Below are 20,508 nucleotides of genomic sequence, written 5' to 3'. Positions count from 1 at the left end.
GCGCAGGGTAGCAGGAAGCTCTCCACACACTCACCGGACCTGGGCTAGGACTTGGTCTCTCAGCCAACATTTTGACCCTACCGTTCAAGGTCAGTGAAGACTCAGGACATAGCAGAACCTGTACTGTAACATCATGTAACTCCGTTGTGTCCCAAATTTTCTGATCAAGGAGATTATGAAGCCACAGAGGAATGTGACCGATGATGTATAGTGTGCCTAAGGAGAGTCATATGGAGAGAAAAAATTCTCTCAGGCTTTCACAGAGAGAAAATTAGCCAAGCAATGGCTGTGACTCATCCACATGGCTGACATTGACAAAGGATCTAGTATAGGGTTACAGGTTAAACACTGAGGGTACTTGACTGACCTTATCAGATACAAAGGTTACATTTCTTGTTACATAGGTTTTGCTTTATCTTGATCTTAACTATCCAGCATAAAAGTGTAAAAACGAGATATATAATGTAAAGCTGTGTTAATATGCTGAGCTGTGAAAGGCTCAAGTCAACAACTTCTGTGGATAACCTACTACTATTGCGGACTGCTGGACTGTGTTGGAATGTTTTGCTGAATTCATGCACCTATAGTATTTATATGCCAATGGAATAACCATTTCTGACAGGACTAAACAAAAAAAGGGGATACAAAGGAAGGACCATTTTGTATTTTTATGTACAGAATATTTGGGATAGATATACAGCTACTTTTGCTTAACTCAATGAGAAGAAAGATATGTAGTCATAGTGTTTGGACAGGATATCCTGTGTGCTTTTTGTACTATGGATAAGCACTAAGAAGATTACAATGTACAGTGTATTAATTATTGAAACTGTCTTAGTATTCAGTTTTGATCTGCTCATTGATATTTGTTTCTCAATAAAATAAAAAAATCTTACAGCATTTTGTATTCTTTGGATATCAAATATTCAAATGTCCAATATTCTATAATAATCATTTTCCTGTGCCAACAAAATTTTAAAATGAGCATTATTATGTTATATGAGTGGATCATAGTATGATTAACCACTTGTGTTGTACGATATTTAATTGTCATTGTCTTTTCTGCTTACAAAAATTATTCTTTATTTGACTTGTACATGTACAAATATCTGTCCTTATTTTAAATGCCTATTTAGGATACAAACTTCAGGTTAAAGATCTTTACAGTTAAAGATGTGATTAAAGTTATTTCATAGAAAAATCTATCAATTCACCTTCCTGTGAATGACTACAAAGTGTGTATTTTATCAACCACTCAACAGTAGTATTGTATTTTTTTTTAATTTGATACCATGATAGCTTTTTTTAATTTCAGGGAAGGTTCTACAGTGTGTTCAGAGTCTTACTAGTAGATCAGACTCATAGTGATCCACCTGTTTACAGCCTCCCAAGAGCTGGGATTACAGTCTTGTGCCACCACACCCAGTCTCAATTGCTGTCTCAGTATGCCCCTGGTGCTGGGCAGGCATGGCAGGCCAGGGGATGGAACACCTGGCCCCTGATAGCATGATAGCTTTATAAGATGGTATGTCAGTATTTTCAACTTATATTTTAGTTTTGGAAGGCAGCCATGCTCACCACTATCCCACCAATGCAGGATACATTTTAGTTTTGGATTTGAATATTGTTTTCTTGTTCTATTCCATTTGTACCTTGAATTCTTCTGTCATTTGTCATGATTTTTTTCTTTAAATGGTTGGGGATACAGGGAGGTGTTATGGAAATGGCAATTGAAAAAAGAATTTTGAATAGAAAGAGCATTCTTATGAAAAAGCATGGTGCAATAGTCCAGAAGTTCTGAAGTTATAAAGTATTTGCACACCAAGTCCAGCTGGATTAGGACTACATTGAATGTACCTTAAATGTGATATTGTGGCCTTTAGATTTAACCCTTTTGATATGTTCAAACATGAAATGTGTTTCCATAGGTGAATGATACTATTTTTATAACTAAATCTGAATGCATTTTCAAGTACACCTTGTTGGTTCTTTGGGGGGGGAAGTTTGGGAATATGAATATGGTGTAATAGGGAGAGATTGAGTAGGAGGCTATTGTAAAGGTCTTATTAAGACCTGAACTGGGGTTAAAGTTACAAAGGAGGAATAATGGAAATAATCTATGGCAACTACAGTGACTATAATTAACAGTAATATCTTATATGTTTAAAAATTACTAGAAGATTTAAAATATGTTTTCACCTTGAGGAAATATGTATGCCTGAAGTGATTGATAATGTTATCTTGAGTTTATCAATACTGAATGTGTACATGTATCAAAACAACATATTGTACTCCATTAAGTATATTGAACACTTTAAAAAGAACAAGACTGTTGACTTGGAATAAGACAATAACAGTTGAAATGTAAAGTTGGGAATGAATTTGAAACTGGTTTCTGAAGTAGATTTGAAATGTCTCTGCTCTAAGTAGGATGTAGTAGGTCAGGAAAATATTGTAAAAGGTTGAGATAATCTGACAATTGGTGTTTATTTTATGAAGTGGAAAACACTGGGGTGTTCATAGAGTAGGTGGTGATAGTAGGAGCCTGGTTTTGCACAGGGCAAACATGAGTATGGAGCTATTAAAAAATAGTTGAAAATCGTTGCTTTTAGAAAATGTAAGCCTAGAAAAATGGATTTGTCTTCAGTATGTGGTGTATAGTTTTAGTTAAACACATGAGTGGGATGGAAGAAGGAAAATAGTCTGGAGATAGGCCAGAAACGAAGACTATACCCTTGAATTTCACTTACATCTAATGGTAGGCTGATGGAGAGGTGCTACCTAAGCCAGTTTAGAAAGGAAGAAGAGAATCAGAAAGGAGCTATCTGTGGTGTCTAGTGCTGAACAGAGCTCCATGGAATAGATGGCAGGTCATTCATATGAGACACTGAAGGCAACTAAACCAGGATGACAGCTGAGAAGAAGTGTGTGTGCATGTATGTGTGAGAGAGACAGCGAGTGAGAGACCAAGAGAGTGGGAGAACGAGAGACAGCAAGCAAGAGAGTGAAAGTGAGAGCATGATTGTTGTTGTGGTGATAGTGATGGTGCTGGTGGTGGTGGTGGTGGTGGTGGTGGTGGTGTGTGTGTGTGTGTGTGTGTGTGTGTGTAAGAGAGAGAAAGCAACTGAGATTGCTGCTGTATTTTAATTTTTTTGTTGTTGTTGTGTATGTGTGTTTAATGAGTCACATGTTTTTTCCTTACTTGGGAAAGACTCCCAGTAGCAAAATAACCAGATCAGGAAATTTGTGCATAGGCTTTTTTTTTTTAATATATTTGGTACAAGGTCTCACTATACAGTTTGGACTTGTAGTGATCCTCCTGTTTCAGCCTTCCCAATGCTGTGATTACAGGCATGTGCCACCACGCCCGGGGGTCGGGGAGTGGTGTGGCATGCTATATTCAGAATCATCCCCGAGCATAGAGCATAGGCTTTTCACACACATTTCTAGTTGCTTTCCTGGTTTCCTTGTTTTTTGTTTTTGGGTTTTTTTTGATATGTATGTCATAATGAGTAGTCTGTAGTAATTTTTCTTTCTTTTAATTGAATGCTTGTAGATACTAGTAAAGAAAATATAAACAGCATTTTTTAAAAAGCATTCTTGTTACTGCTGTGAAAAAGTAAAACAAAGATTCATAAAGAAATAATTAATTTGTCAATGTACTGTGCATCATAATCTTTAAAGAATGGCCAAAATGTTACTCAGAGTACAATCTGTAGCCTTATTTATTTATTTATTTATTTATTTTGCCATCTTAGCCCTTCCCCAGAGGTAGGGCCAGCGTGGCATGTGGTGCTAGGGATTGAACTACATTTTCCTGCACCTGCCTAAGTTTGCCTAAGCAGGCACATTAGACCATTGAGCTATCTCACTGGCCAAATCTGGAACCTTTTTAAGGGCCTGGATGGCCAGGAACCAGGTGAAGAAATGTGCAATAAAGTAGTAATGGTTGGGGCTGGTGAGATGGCTCAGTGGTCTAAAGCACCTACTTAGAACAAGCTTAGCAAAGCACAGGGACCGCGGTTCGATCCCCCAGCACCACATGCCAGCCAGTGCCGCCCCCTGGTGGGCTGAGCTGGCCACACACACACACACACACACACACACACTAAATAAATAAACTTAAAAAAAAGTAGTAATGGTTTCGAAAGCAAGACAAAACTGGGCTTCCCTAGTTGAGGAGTCCTTCCAAATGGACATGGTCCATCTGGCATCACTTCTTCACTTTCAGTTTTCACACTGTGTACCTCCCATTTAGAATACCAATGGAATAGGGACCACTTACATACTATCTTATCACGCATGGAAATTTGAATAACTTCATAGTAGAGAGTGTTTGTGTCTGTTATGGTTGCAGATAGCTGTGAGTAAATGTGTGGCCAATATAGTGCAAACTTAATGGTCGGTGATGGGACTCTGAAGCCTAGAGGGGAGTTCTCTAAACTTAAGAATTCTGTTTTGAGTTTGGGAAGCTTCTGCCACTTTAAGGATTAAGGGTCTACCACTTACTGGAATTCAGTGTTTAATATTCTAAGGATGATTTAGATTCAACTTCTAAGTGAGTTAATTTCATAAAATTATATACATACTTCATCTCTGAGACTATGTTTTGCTTTTCTTTGGGAGGGTAAATTCATTAACAAATTATATTTTAAAGACAACTTGGTGAGATGTTCTTAATAAACATACAGATTATCTGTTTAAATTCTCATTTCCTACAAATGTGTGAAAACAGCTTTGCAGTTTTGTGACGTTAAAGTAAAACATTTAATTTATTTCCTCATCCTCCAACAAAATCAATTTCATGAATCAGACAGGTTTTTAGGTGCTTTAAATAATTCTACTGGGTTTGCCTTATCTGCTGAACAAACTGTGGGTTGTGTATGGATCCCACACATTTTACTGCCTCTCCCCTGGCGTGAAATTCATATACACTGGCATCCTCTCAAAGTGAAGTTGATGCTCTTCTTCTATTCTAGAACTTCACTTGGCATGTGGTCATTCCAAAGTGGTTCCATGCTCACTTTGATTGGCTCTGACACTCTCAGTACAGCCAGGTTTACTGTGAGAAGGCCCGTTTCCCTTCTTGAATGGCCATAGAAGCTTTTGCTCTTGGCTCTGCATTCTAATAGCACTTCTTGCATGGACTACGCTGAAACAATGCTTTGAAATATGCATCAGACCATGTGGCTTTTCTTGCTGCAGTTTCTGTTCTTTTTTTATTATAGGATCTGGAGACTCACCGCTAGAAGACGATGGAGTCGGGTACTCATACACTAGATATAAAGGTGAATGCTTTGCTTCTGTGCTGATGAGGACCTGCTGAGATAAAGAGGACCTTCCCTTTTGCCCTGTGGAGCAAATCGTAATAAAGTGACCAGGCAATGCATTGAAGTTCAAATTACCCATCCAGGAAAAATATTTTAAAATAAATGGACATATGCTCCCACTTCCAATAAAAAAGAAAGCAAAAGCAAAATGGAAAAAGAGAAAAAACATTTGGAAATCTCTGAAGTGCTGCATTTCAGCACTTTCAGAATAAAATGGTCATTTTATTCTCTTAAGTTTCTTTACTGTCCTCACTTCTGCAAAGGCAAGCTGTAGCTGATGATAGTGAAAATCAAGCCATCAATTCTGCCTGATTCATACATTAGCCATAATTATCCAGAGTAAACCACCTGAGGTCCAATTTGGACCCAGTGCTGCTAATTTATGGAGCCAAATGGGGAATGAGAAAACTTGATTTTCATAAGCTCATTTCATTATGCTGTTTCTGCATCCAGCGTGGCTTCTAAAATATTCAAGTGTGTTGCTCAAATAAAATTTTATGATAAAGAATTACATCTCTGCACATTTCCAGCAATCCACACCCAACAGGTATAAAAACCCTAATCAAGAACCTTCTATACAGGCTAAGGTAAGTTTGTCCACAAATATTTGTACTGCTTCAACATTCCTCTGAAGCTTTCGAGAGTTTTGCGTAAAATAAAGGTAAACTTAGATGCTTTCTTTCTGAAACTCATTCCTCTTACAATGAAGAAAGCATTGGAAGAAAGTTGGTTAATAAGTTCTGTTGTGGCTTGTTGTCCAAGAAATTTGTCCACGTTCTGGTAAGAGAACACTGCTCCTTTGTGATAGGTCTGGGCTGTAGGTCATCAGGTTAACCTTTAGCTAGAGGCTGTATTTCACAGAAGCAGGCAATCTTTCTAATGCAGACTAGGATCTGGCGCCCAGGCCCAGGTTCAGTTCCTATCACATAGCGTGTTTGCTTTGACTTGTGAATGCAAAAAGTCATTCCTATCTTTAAAACCTAACCAATCAAGCAAAACACAAATTTCTTAATCGGATGTTTGGCATAAAGAGATGCTCTTACTCATAAAATGTGTTAGGTAATTGAGAGGGTTTTTTTGATTGTCAAACAATGATTTTAATAAACTATTTATTTGGTCCTTGAGAATATACAGGATAGCATATTAATAGTAAATAAAAACAAAAAGAATATAAGTAGAGAAACTGAAACTGTAAGACCCAAATGAAATTTCTAGAAATATAATTTGAGAGATATAAATAACAGAGGGCTGGTGAGATAACTCAGCAGACTAAGTACCTGCTTAGGCAAACTCAGGAACCAGCGTTGGGTCCTGGTACCACATGGCACTCCAGCCCGCCCCCAGACATGCTGAGCTGGCCACTGAGTCCGGGCCTGCTGGTGCACCCCTGTAATCACAGCACTGGAGAGTGATTGAGAGTTATTAAAAACAAATCTGTCTGAGTCCCTTGTGGAAATCTTTAAAACATGTGTGTGTACAGTGCCCTTTTACATATGAGTCGGGATGGCCTAGTTCTTTGTGGGTCACTGTTACTTGGGTCCACTTTTATCCTACAGTATTGCAAAGCAGAAGGTAAACCAGATAGATAAAATATGTTCAGTACTCTTCTAGAACTTGCCTTGAGTACTGGAGAATAGATCCTTCTTAGGAAATCCTTCACATTGTCAGTTAAATTGCTTGTCCATACTGATCATTTCACTATACATATGCATATCAGTATAACATCTTATACACTGCACAAGTATACAATAAAATTGTTTAAAATTGTTCTACAGTATCAGGCAGTGAAACCCTGGAACTCACACCTGATCTACCACTAAGCTATAGTCTCAGCCCTGAAATGTTTTAGTTTTAAAAGTTGGAGGTGAGCCGTTATTAACAGAATGTTTAGCTTTAGAATCTTGGGTCACTGCACAGTGTCTGGCACAAAGTATGTGCTCAGTGTGTCTTCATTAAATTAAATTAGGATGAAAAACAAGAAAGAGAAATTTAATCAACATTTATTGTTTTCCAAGTATGGGGCAAGCATCACTTTTGATTGTTTTACTTGGAATGGCATTACATAGTTATACTAATAGAGGGAAGGGGAGATTCACATACGCTTATGTTAATATTGTCCCATATTTACAGAGAGAATGTGACTTGCCCAGTCACACAGTTTTGATCTGAGCAGGCGTTTAGCCTCATGAAGAGTTTGCTACTGAACTGCTTAGTCTGCTACAGCATGCTACCTATCCTGTGAACTCCACTTAACTACAGTGCTTACCACATTGGCCCAGGGAACAAGTCTTTCTAAGTAATCCATTTAGATTCCTACTGAGTAAAACTTCCTTTTTCTAAACATCTATGTTAAAGATTATGCTAATTTCACTTTAACCCATGATTGCATATACTTTATATTCAAGGCACTCACTGCCATTTTAATGACTATCACTGCAGAGCTGTTTAAGCTGCCAAAACATGTCCAAAAGATTTGTTTATGGAAATCCTTCAGAAGAAATTCCTTTTGTAAATAAATGAAAACAGTATCCATCCAATGACAATGCTGTCTTGAATTGTGGGGAGCACTTTTAGAACAATTTAAAAACTTGGGAGAGAGAGAGAAAGCAAAATCTGTTAGTTGCACATTGTATTGAAGTGGGTGAATTTATGATGTATGTCTATGCAGAGGTTACATATATTTAGGAAAATATGTGCAGTGCACACAGGGTGTCTATGTCACTCTCAGAGGAAAGACACTTGTTCAAGGAAAATCTGCAGGATCAGTTTGAACTTCTGCAAGTCTACATACACATGAATTTGTTAAGTTCTAGGGTAAAACATGAGAACATCACTTTCACCCTGAAAATTCAGGGAGTATTACTTGAGTTTTGAGTGTGGGACTCTCTGCTTGCTGAAAAAAATAATAATAAAAAATTGTATGACAAAAGTATTAGCCAAAGGGAATGTGAAACCACCAAAGTAAAAAAAGTTGACATATTTAGAAGATCTGGACAACACCACCCATTTTTGTAGCTGAGAAGCACTTAGAAGTTCCGTCCTCAGAGGAGAATCTCTTCAAAGAAAGTGACACAGGGCCTGTCCTCCTTCATGACCACATGATGGCGCCCTGAGCCCACTCACCGACAGCCAGGTACTTGGGTGAGTGAAGATCCAGCAGCTGTGAAGAAGTTGCTCTTGTTCATAGCACTGCCAGCCTTGAAGATGTCGGGGAGTTCATCCTCTGGTCCCCATGGTGGCAGGAAATTGTTCAGGAAAAGTTCCCTACAAATAAGCTAGTTTTGCCCTTGTATGTTATAGCTCTCAGAGAATGCCTTTCAGGGGTCAGGTTCTGATTTATTGATGTCATCCTAAGCTATGAGACTGAATCCAGTTATGAGACTGAAGTCAGAACACCCTACAACATTGAAGTCCTGGAAGGGTGTCACTCTCTTACCTCAGTGGGGACATCCTAAGAAGGGGTCTGCTCTCCTTTGGGAAGCAATTGTTCTATGACTTTAAGCTAAAATACGTGCTGTTGCAAAAACCTGGGATTTGTAGCTTAGTTCAAATTAGTAAGCAATAGTACTGTGAGTTTTTAAACAGAGAATATGGATACAGCTGGGAAACAATCCAAATTAACCATGATTTAGCCCCACATACTACTATTGGATGGCTAGAGTTAGAGTACAGATTGATGTTAATAACTACCAAGAGATTTATGGATGTAGTTTGAGAAAATACTAGAAAGGTCAAGCACTGTATTATGTGCTTGATATGCATTTTTTCTTTAGTCCAAATAAAACCCCTGTGGCATAGGCATAAGTAGTAACTCAGACAGCTGAGGCAACTTGTCCAGGGTCACACAGCTAGTTACAGAGGTACAATCATTCATGTTCAGCCATGTCTGACACCTAGTCCCTAGATCACAACCTGCTTATCCAAGGCCATCTAAAGAAACACAGGGCACTATTAGAGGTTCGATATCTGGAAACAGCCCTCCTGGAAGCATCGTCCCTACAAGAATTAGGGTAACATGTTTTTTGACTATGTCATTTCTTATTGCTTTCCTCCTTTGTTTCTGCTACCTATAGACACTCCATGGTGTTCTTCCATCAAAGTAAAGTATGGGGATGTGTACTGCAGGGCCCCTCCAGGAGGATACTACAAAACAGCACTGGGAACCAGGTGTGACATTCGGTGCAAGAAGGGATATGAGCTGCATGGCCCTTCCCAGCTGATCTGCCAGTCAAACAAGCGGTGGTCTCACAAGGTCATTTGCAAACGTGAGTAGCCAAGCCCTGTGCCAGATCCTTGAGGACATTCAGAGCCAAAGTTCCTTTGTTCTGAGACAGGGACTTGTCTTTTTACTGAACATTGATGAGAAAAGCTGTCCTGTGAACTGAAACCAGTGGGTTTCTAAGATATGACTGAAGGGTGATGGCTTCTTTCAGGGAGAAGGGTACAATCAGCTGTTTGGGGAACCAACACAAAAGAGATTTGCTCAGCAAGTAAGTGATGTTTGCTCAGCAAGTGATGGATCCTGAAGAGGTGTTGGGAATTTAAAGACAAATAAGACACACAAGGCTCTGCCATGAAAGGTCTCATAGAATAGCACATAGCTGGGAGGAGGTGTAGACCTTAAGGTAGAACAAGAAGAGCCCTCATTCAAGAATAAGGCTTAAGGAGACAGCAAAGCATCACTGAAGAAGTTATCCATAATGCATGAAAGGAGTGTTTCTGAGGAAGCATTTCCAGAGGTGGCTTGGGGACAAGTGTTCTCTTCTTTGAAAAGCTACACATGGCACAGTACTATTGAAGCACATTTTAGAGGTCTTTGTTATTCAAAATAGCCACCACTTTGAGAACTAGTGCATTTCTCAAAGTCTTTCATACACATTCAAAATTTGCAAAATGCTCTCCATATGGGTGCCATTGTTTTAACTTCATTGTTGTGGGCCAGCCAAATAGCTCAGCAGATTAAAGCCCCTGCAAGCAGGCGCAGGGGCAGGAGGGAGGGGGGACTCAATCCCCTGGCCTGCTATGCCGGACCCGCCCTCGGGGAGTGCTGAGACAGCAGTTGAGACTGGGTGTGGTGGCTCCTGTGCCTGTGATCCCAGTTCTTGGGAGGGTGTAAGCAAGCAGATCACTATGAGTCCAATCTAGTAGTGAGACCCTGAACACCCTGTAGAACCTTCCCTAAAATACAGAAAAACAAAATAAAAAATCTTCATTGTTGAGGAGACTGAGATTCACATTTGTAGCCATGTGATCCAGAGCATGAACTCTATAGAGCTAGGTGATGGACTAGAAACTCAAGCAACATTTCCTCAAGATCTCCCTGGTGTCCTTTCATCAGTTCCAGGTATTGATTTTCCAGCTTCTGAGTGTCTTGCCCTTTTTAAAAAATTATTTATTATTATTATTTTTTACCTTGCCCTTTAAAGACTTGCACCTTCACTTTGTTCAGAGGAAGAAGAAACTGCTCTTTCAGAGGACTGCTATTTTTAAACAAATCTTAGGAGGAAAAGCATCTCCTTGGGCAGCCTTTAGTTGCTCAAGGACTGAGTGTTAAAGGATTAAGAAAGGCCCAGCCTTTGCCTGGAGGTAGACAGACTTGGAGCTGTCCTTGACCCTCCAGAGACAGAGCTCCTCAGCAGCAGCTGGGACTGGGATTGACTGCCTGTGATTTCTCTTTGTTTATTTTATTTTTATTTTGTTCAGTTTAATGTAAGTTTGGAATTAATGGTTATATTTATGCAGTACAAATACATTATTAATCTAATTTCCAACACAATATATTACTAATCCATATGATATTCAGGATGAGAAATCATAGAATTATGTTGAAACTAATGATATAATCTATTTCTCAATATACATTATCAGTATATAAATTTCAACCAACAGTGACTCTTTTCACTAGCAGCTATTAAGATTCCTCTTTGGCTCCCTCCCTTCTCTGCTTGGCTTCATCATCTCCTCATTGGTCTCCCTGAGAGACTTTCTTACCAGACCACTGGCGCACAAATCCTTATCTCAGGTTTTGCTTCTGGCAAACTCAGCCTAAGATAGTAGCTTTGCCCTAAGCCTGTGTGGAACTTGAAACTGTGTCTTTCTGTGAGATGTACACATATCCAATCACTGTTTCTCTAGATTTCAGTGAGCTCCTCTTTGTTTGTTTATAGTTTCTGAATTCTGAAACTCACTCAGTGGACAAAAATAAAGAAATATTGAATATCTGATTTTTTTTTTTTTTACAGAAAAGAGATGTCCTACCCTCTCCATGCCAACAAATGGAGGCTTTAAGTGTATAGATGGTGCCTACTTTAATTCCCGGTGTGAGTATTATTGTTCACCAGGATACACACTGAAAGGGGAGCAGACAGTCACCTGTATGGACAACAAGGCCTGGAGTGGCCGACCGGCCACCTGTGTGGGTAAGAAAATGCCCCTGGCTCTCAGTACAGTGCTTTGGGAGGGTGGAGCCATGGGTGTTCACATGGTAGATTTTAATGCCAGTATCAATGTTCTACATGTGAAGCACAAGCACTCAGTTCTGCTTTCAGTAGATTTCATTCCTTGCTCCCTGGTTAAGCTTTTGACCTAAACTCAGTCTCTTTCTTAGAGCTGCCTTCAAAGCTTATGGATTCTGTTTTTTTTTTTTTTCTATTTTTCCATTTTTATTAAGTTCATTGGTACAATACAGATATGCATACTCATCATTGGGAATTTATACAAGCACATGATGAATCTTGATTCTTATTTTTCCCCCATTCCTCTCCCCTCCCTTCAACCCTACTTCCCCCCCCCCTTATGTACAAAGCTTTGTTTCTTTTGTAAAATTTTTTAAATTCATTTTAATGAGAAAAAAAGATAAAATAACAATGAAACAGTTTCAAAACAGGTTATCAGGATAGTTACAATAATTAATACATTGCATATTGTTGTCTTCATCGTAGTTATTCATCTTTTTCTCTGTATCAATTTATTTTTTTATTTTATTAAGAAACAAATATCAATAAGACAGTTTCAAAACTGATTAATAGGACAGTTTCAATAATTAATACATTGTACATTGTTATCTTCTTAGTGCTTATCCATAGTACAAGATGCAGACATGATATCCTGTCCAAACACTATTGGTACAAATCTTTCTTCTCAATGCATTAAGAAAAAGTAGCTGTATATCTATCCTAACTATTCTGCATATACAGATATAAAATGGTCCTTCCTTTGTATCCCCTTTTTTTGTTTAGTCCTGTCAGAAATGGGTATTCTATTGGCATCTAAATACTATAGCTGGGTGAATTGAGCAAAACAATCCAACACAGTGCAGCAGTCCACAAGAGTAGTGGGTTATCCACAGAAGTTGTTGACTTGAGTCTTTCACAGCTCAGCATATTAATATGGCTTTACTTTATATACCTCGTTTTTATACTTTTCTGCTGGGTGGTTAAGACCAAGGAAAAGCAAGACCTATGCAACAAGAGTTGTAGCTTTTGGATCTGATAAGGTCAGTGAAATCCCCTCAGGATTTATCCTGAGATCCTGTACCTCAGACTGTAGAACCTTTGTCAGTGTCAGCCATGTGGACGAGTCACGGCCATAGCTTGGCCAATTTGCTCTCTGTGAAAGCCTGAGAGAATGTTTTCTCTCCATGTGACTCTCCTTAGGCACACTCTACATCATCAATCACTTTCCTCTGTGGCCCCATAATCTCCTTGATCAGAAAATTTGGGACACAACTGAGTTACATGATGTTACAGTACAGGTTCTCCTATGTCCTGAGTCTTCACTGACCTCGAAAGGCTATGGTCAAAATGTTGGCTAAATTTCTGTGTAAAATATGTAATTGCTTATTCATATTCTTTAAATATTTTTCATTTTTAAAATTTTTATCTCCTTATTCTGTAGGGGCTTAATGTTTAACGTATCAATACTTGATGGAAAATACCTCTTCCATGTTATGCCTAAAATGCTTGATATTCAGACAGATAATGAGGTTAAATCCAACTGCATAAGATGCAGGGTAATAATAAGCTTCTCTTCTGGAGGTTTAGCAACCTAAGTTTGCAGACCAAAAATTAGAGAAATAGAAGGGCTGCAAGGACAGCTTATGGCTTCTGTATGGCTTTTGTCTCTTTCTTGGGTTGCTTCTGAGGCAACTGCAGGCTGGCAGAACTCTAGTACATGTCTGACAGGTCAGCCGGAGGTTCTGCTGTATAGCATTGAGGAGAATTATTGACATTTCCAGAGGGAATCCCGCAGAGAACATGTATATGCATTGCAGTTGGCAGACATAATTTCTTTGTTCTTGACTGGTGGTCAGTAGGCATTCAGTTTGCTTAGCAGGAAGAAATTAGATATTTTACCTTACTCTGGGTTTGTGGGACATTGATTGGTTCTTATAGTGTGGCGTGGCTCTGGAAGCAGCAGCAGCAGCAGCAGCAGCAGCAGCAGCAGCAGCAGCAGCAGGAACTTATTAGCAATGCAAATTCTCACATTCCTTTCCCCCTACTGAATCAGAAAGGTGGCTGTACTTGTATTTTTTGAGTTAATCCAAGTGGTTAAGAACCACTGTCCTGGGGTTGGGGGTGGGAGCATTTACTCATAATAAACGGAGAGCTGCCAGGATCTACTCTTAGAGAACATTCCAGTCCAACTACCCATTCTGTAGATGAAACCCAAAAGGTTCCTTGATTTGCTTGAGCTTTCACAGAGATATAGCTTCAGGCTATATCTCCAGCTCCTTCAGGCCTAAAGTCTCTGAATTCAAGGATAGCTCAGGTCCTAAGGTGCAAAGGCAGCTGGCCATGGGAGTCTAGATCTTCCCTGCTTGTGTCTGTCCACGTTTAGCTTGGTCTGCTGATGTGCTTTACCTCAAGGACTCCTTCCTAACTTCTCAGTGTTTGCACATTTCATTTCAAGTATAAGATGAAAATTGAAGCCACCCCTCAGAGGCTGATGCCACGCAATTATCCTGGCCTGGAGAGTCTCCATAATGGCAATTCCCTCACTGTGCCTACTGCCTTTGCTGGTGGCATTAACTATTCTGCTTCAGAAGTTATGTGTCCAAGGAATCAGCCTGAAGATGATATCCAAGCCATTTTATATCAAATTCACAGCCTGGACTATACTTTGAATCTATTAGACAAGAACAATAGGTTCAAATATCAGACTTACATTTGTTGTAGTCTTCTCTTCTGGTAGGCATTTATATTGGCCAGTAATCCTGGCAATAGAAACCACATTAGACATTTCAAACACAGGGAAATTTAATATAAGAGTTTTGGGTATAAAAGAATAGGAAAAGCTGAAGAAAGAAAAAAATGCTATAATCATTACAACTGAATATCATTACTGACTAAGGGTTGGAGAGGAAAAATGGGGTGGTATTGCCACCCCTAAGGCCCTAAATCCACACCGATGCTGACATTTCTGCCTCTGTCAAGACTGATGGGAAATACGGAGCTCCGGACATACTCACTGAAGCTGCTAGGGAACAATGGTGTGTTTCTCCTTTCTGTTCTGCCTCCCCTTCATGGACCTCTCTGGCACCTATTCCCGCTGACAGTGTAATCTGGCACTTTCATGCTGTCAGTAAAGGGTCATTATAGCAAAACTGATTGTTAGCAGAATGTGCGTCACAACCCTGTTTCTCTAAGGATTTGGATTTCTGAATCTTATAGTGCTTATTGAAAACAAGCCTGCCCAGTTGTTCTGCTTAACAGGAGTAGGCAAAGTGCCCTGAGAAGGGTAAATTCTGGACATGCTCCTCTTGAAGGACACTGTCCAAGACCAGCTGCTCTGATCAGAAGAGTAGCTCACAGATGCTGCTCTTAGTGCCTCCCTGCACTTCAATATGTGCAAATTAGCTCTTAAAACCTAACCAAAGGACAGCTTCTCTAACTTCAGTGTAACACCCATCTCTGACAAAACAAAAAAAAAGGGGGGGATATAAATGAAGGACCATTTTGTAGTGAAAAATAATATATGTGTATATACAAGATAGTTGGGATAGATATATAGCTACTTTCTCTTAGTTCAATGAGAAGAAAGATTTGTACTAATATTGTTTAGACAAAATATCATGTCTACATCTTGTCCTCTGAATAACTACTACAAAGATAACAATATGCAATGTATTAATTGTTGTAACTGTGCTACTAACCTGTTTTGAAACTGTCTCATCAAGATTTATCTTTTTTCTCATTAAAATGAATAAAAGATAGAAAAATAAAACAAACCCAAAGGGTGAAAAAATGAATTTGTTCCATTACATAGAAAGGCACAGACATGCATAATTGTAGGAGAGAAGAAGCTCAAAGCTCTTTCCACTAAGCAAGTTTTGGCAGAGCATTCCACAGATCGTACTTTTCAGTTTTCCCAATTGTGTGCAACAATGGAAAGAAGCGCTGATTGTTCTCAAAAAGTGTCAAGTGTGTATAAAGCCGTTCCAGATGGTCCTGGAACCTTCCCAGAGGGAGAGAGAGGAACTAAGAGATGCACCTTGAGATCACAAGATTTCTCTTTCAGTTTGCCAAGACAAAATATGAGCAAATTTGGGGTTGGGGTGGGGAATTGTGCATGAACTGGGTGACAGAGGTGGAAAGGAGTGAAGGAAGCCACAAGAAAGTTTAAAGCTCCCAGGGGAAATAAAAAGGAATAGACAAAGCAATCAAGCAATGCTTTTTTTTTAAAATTTTATTTGGGTGACAGGCAAGCTGGAGTTTGTCAAATGAATTTTGCTCCAGCAATATCATTTACTGCTTTGGCTTTGAGTGCATTAAATTAGTTTTATAAGTTGGTTTGTGTGTTGGCAAGGATAGGCAGTCCTTGAGTATAACTCAGAGCTTCAACCTATTTTCAGAGCTGACGCATGGTGACTTAGTAGTTCTCAGGTTTCCACACAGCCTGGAGCAGCACATCTTGGCTAGCACTGTGCTGAGTGCTGAGAAAATCAGACCTTTCAGGCTGGGAGGAAAAAGAGAACATTGTGGGCTAGCTAATTTGAAAGTGTAATAAGTTAAAATTAATTCTCTTATTCTGACTGCATTCTGGTAGAGACTTAAATTCATGGTCATTTCAGAAATGGATATAGATAATTAAATGTAGGAACAAAACAAAACAAAACAAAACAAAAAGACCACACTGAAAATGGCAGAAGATAATGTATGCAAAGAACCACAACTTCCATTGATACAAAACCTTTTTTTTTGAAATGAAACTACTAATAAAAATAAAAATTTAAAAATAAAAAAGAAATGAAACTACTGTTTGGGGAGATATTATTTCTATTTTTAGTTATTTTTGGTTACAAAAAACATTGAACAATTGGAATTAGGAGGCCTCATTTAAAGACCAGGTTTTCAGTGGACACACAAATTCTCCTCTAGCATAACATAGTTTTCTATGCTAGAAAGAGAAGAAAAATTTAAATATGATTTCAATACCATGGATGAGCAAGGACTCATGCATCCCTGTAATCCTAGCACTTGGAAGGCTGAGGTAGGGACATCACAAAGTCAGCCTGGGCTACACAGTGAGTTCAAGACCAACCTGAGCTACATAGTGAGACCCTGTCTCACAAACTAAATAAAATAAAACCATGGATGAAGAAAACCCAAGAAAAGTCTTTTGAGAGCAGAAGTAACCATTTAGTTGCTTTAACAAGGGACAATATACAAGCCAACTTGGTGTTTGAATTGCTCACTTCTCATTTTGTATTCTCTACAGGCTAGATGGAGATTTATTAACGCCAGTGGAGTTTTAGAATAAAATGTCTCTGTGACTTAAAATATACAAGTTGATGGTGCACTTTCCTTGCCTCCCAACTGTCTAACAGATGGGTTTACCTAGTGACCCATAGGAACAATTGTTGGGCTGCAATGCATGATTCAGTTGATAATAAATCATTACTGGTGCTAAAAATGAATCTAGCAGATGATTTTAAATTATGCTAATTTGGGTAGGGATTGATAAATACATGTTCTTTTGCAAACTTTCAGGAATCTAATTATAGTTTTGAAATAATTTGATAGGTGAGGATATTGATCCAGCTTTTACCTTACATGTCTTGCCAGTGCATACTGAACAGGCAGACTATTCGTGGCCTACTGTAATATAAAGGAATTGCTAGAAAATTTTTAGTTGGGCGTCCTTTAGGTGAAAATGCTGAATTTGAATTTTGGATTTGATTGCTTCACTTCCTGTGTCTCTTGTCTTTTCTGGAAAGTTCTTATAAATCTTATGGTGCCAAAGAAATAGAATCACTTTCCAGTGCCATCCACAGGGATTGTGCTATGACCGGGGAAAGCAAACAACTGGATGAATTTTCAGTGGCTAGGTTTGCTTTGTCTTTGGAAGTCACTAACTTCCTATGCCCCCGTGAAATGAACTGTCCTTCCTCAATCACCAGCCTGAAATTCACATGTGTGTATTTCACTGACCTATTTCTGTACAATAGAACACAGTGGTTTCGAAGAACTATGTTTCAGCCAAAGATTCTCTGGATTGGAATTTGGGGCAGGGCTGCATGGGGATGGCTTATCTCTACTACGTTTAGTAATGACTGAACATGGCTGGAGGATCCAAGATGCCTTCCCTCAGATATCTGGCACCTCAGTTGGGGTAAGCTCTATTGGCTGGAGTCTGTCTCTCTGTCTGTCTGCCTGCCTGTCTGCTTCATTTTCACTCTCGTTCTTGATGTTATGTTTTTTACATGACTTCTTTATTGTATTGCTTTACATGACAGCTGGCTTCCAAGCTAGTGAAATCTAAAAGTGCCAGACTCTGGAAAAGCCTAGAACTAGAACCAGCTTAGGGTAACTTTCCTTGCTTTTTATTGTTAGTTCTTGGATAAGACTTGTCCTTTTGAACGTTCTTCTTGTTTTCACTACCACCTTTGTTACACATGTTCAAGTTTCCCATGTAAGTAGTTCAGCTGCAACAGTTGAAACACTGCAGACTATTTTTTTTCCCTAGGTTTTATAAGCAGACAGTGAAGTGAAGTACATAAAAGGTTTGTCAGATGTCAGCTTGTCAGATGTCTCTAGTGTATTGGGCAAAGAGCAGAGGCCAAAATTTTCCCTGAGGTTTCAGGGTTTCTACACAATAATCAGCCTGCAGGCATTCTGACTGAACAGAGAATAGTAATTATGTTTCTATAGTAACTTAGTTCACTTCATTCATGGAGTCGGATTGTCACATGTAAAAGCTATGGTGGTCATGACTAGGGAATAATAGAGGAGTCTCTGGTGCATTGGCTGATGGACAGGCCAACTGGTCTCATCAGCTGACAGGTAGGACAGTTGCTTGAGCATGCATTAGAATCAAGTCTGGTTGTGAATCTTTCGAGGATTTATGGAAAAGGCAATCCCAAAAAACTAAGTGAATAGGAGGCATACACCCAGAAGTATTTGACTTATTAAAATAAATTGAAAATATATAATAGTGTCTTTATAATCCAAGACCACAAAGAAATTCCAATGAGATAAAATTGTTCTCAGTCTAAACGGGAATGCTATGTAGTAACATTAATCAGTCTAATGAACAACTGTCAGGATTCAGTGAAATAATAGGCTGGGCACATAGGAAGGATTCAACAAATAATATCTATTATTTGTGGTGATTTATTTATCCTTGCTTCTAGTTTGGATGAGTGGGGCATCTGAAAAAGCTGAGTGGTTCTGATTGTTCACTGTTAGACAGCAGCTGCCTGTGGGAAGTACTGAGATTCTGCCAAGATAACCTACTTCAGAATATGTTTGCGCACACTGTCAGTACATACTGTTGAGGCAGAAAAATAAAACAGCATATTGTGCACATGTTTAATTGGCCTGACTGAGAGCCTGGGAGATTCTCTTGTCTCTGATAGTATCTTTCCAAAAAATATGGGTATTGCGCAGTAATACTTCTCTATGGGAATTCATATGCACTTCTCAGCTCCACTTGTTTTGCTTAAAGGATATATATATATATATATATTTGAACTGGGATTGAACTGCTTTATATCCCCAGCCCTTTTTAAATATGAGACAAGGTCTTTGTAAATCATTAAATTGCCCAGGCTTGACCTTCTGATCCTTCTGTCTCAATCCCCCAGGGTGCTGGAATTATAGATGTGTGCCATCAATTCTTTCTCATAAATACATATTTTTTATAAAGTAATTGGCAGCTGTATTAAGCCACCAGACAGCAGGCATTGTCTACTTGTCTTGCTGATTCATCAAAGCTGTGAAATGCTCATCTGAATTGTGAAAGTCTGTCATCTATAACATATCATAGTAAAAAATGGATTTTAAAAAGGCATTTTCAAGTAACAATTGAAACTGGACACCTTGAGTACATTTAAAGCACCTTCCATTTCCTTATTACACTTATAATATTAATTCTACGTGGCATATTTTTTCACATTTTAATGTCTCTGAAATTGGCATACATCTCACAATTAGTAGTGAGATTCAATAAAATGTGGTAGTGATTCAATTTAAAGTTAATGGATTATGACTGTTAATTCACACCTCATGGAAGCATGACATAGATTGAAAATTAATTTGGATAATGAAAGGTTAACAAAAATTGGTTAACAATTTTTTTTCATAATTTCTTACCCCAAATAAAATGAGAAATAATTAGAAAAGACACAGGAGAAAGCATATGAAGAATTTTTCTTGAACCATTTAACTCTCAAAGACATTTGTGATTCAGGATCAAAAGGTATTTAATTTTCATTCACACTGTAATAGCTCTGAGATAACCGTTGTTTGATGTGTTAAGCACTGCAGAACTGAAGGTCACACAGTCTCTTTAAACATATTCTCTACCTGCTCAGAATTATCAAGTAGAACTTGCAAAACTTTCATTTTCCTCTTGTGATTTCCTTTCAAAGATAAGAGGATACAGCCTAGAGCAGAATTGACATTTAAAATAATTTCTAGTCCTTATCAGAAATCATGCTAATAGTAAGAGACAGAATTTCCAGTCCTCACTCAAAAAAGTAGTTCAGAAATTTGGGAGGTCTTTGAAGGACCATAGCCGAGGTAAAAGTGCTGTCTCAGAACCTGAATCATAGGCATAGGTCTAGCGGCAGATGCAGAAGATATTTGGTGATATTTTGGGTCCAGACAACAGAAAGAAGGAGAGCTTGCTCGAGTGCTAAGTGCTCCGGTCTGGGTTATGATTCAAACTGCCCCTG

The 20,508-nt window shown here is 38.7% G+C and overlaps 1 protein-coding gene across 2 annotated transcripts in view; it reads left to right on the top strand.

The window, feature by feature from the left end:
- The window catches only part of Srpx (sushi repeat containing protein, X-linked), a 120,736-nt gene that overhangs the window by 73,045 nt on the left and 27,183 nt on the right, over positions 1-20,508 (top strand). Inside the window, exons 2-4 of one of the 2 annotated variants that reach the window (XM_004645902.1) lie at positions 5,229-5,288; positions 9,404-9,595; positions 11,573-11,749. In XM_004645902.1, the coding sequence (XP_004645959.1) occupies positions 5,229-5,288; positions 9,404-9,595; positions 11,573-11,749 (429 nt within the window). The remainder of the gene's footprint in view (positions 1-5,228; positions 5,289-9,403; positions 9,596-11,572; positions 11,750-20,508) is intronic. The other variant, XM_004645903.1, reaches the window with a different exon arrangement.

This window comes from Octodon degus, unplaced genomic scaffold (genome assembly GCF_000260255.1).
Source record: "Octodon degus isolate 3935 unplaced genomic scaffold, OctDeg1.0 scaffold00243, whole genome shotgun sequence".
NCBI lineage: Eukaryota > Metazoa > Chordata > Mammalia > Rodentia > Octodontidae > Octodon > Octodon degus.
The sequence above is the reverse complement of the archived record's forward strand: the minus strand, read 5'-3'. Positions and strand labels throughout refer to the sequence as shown.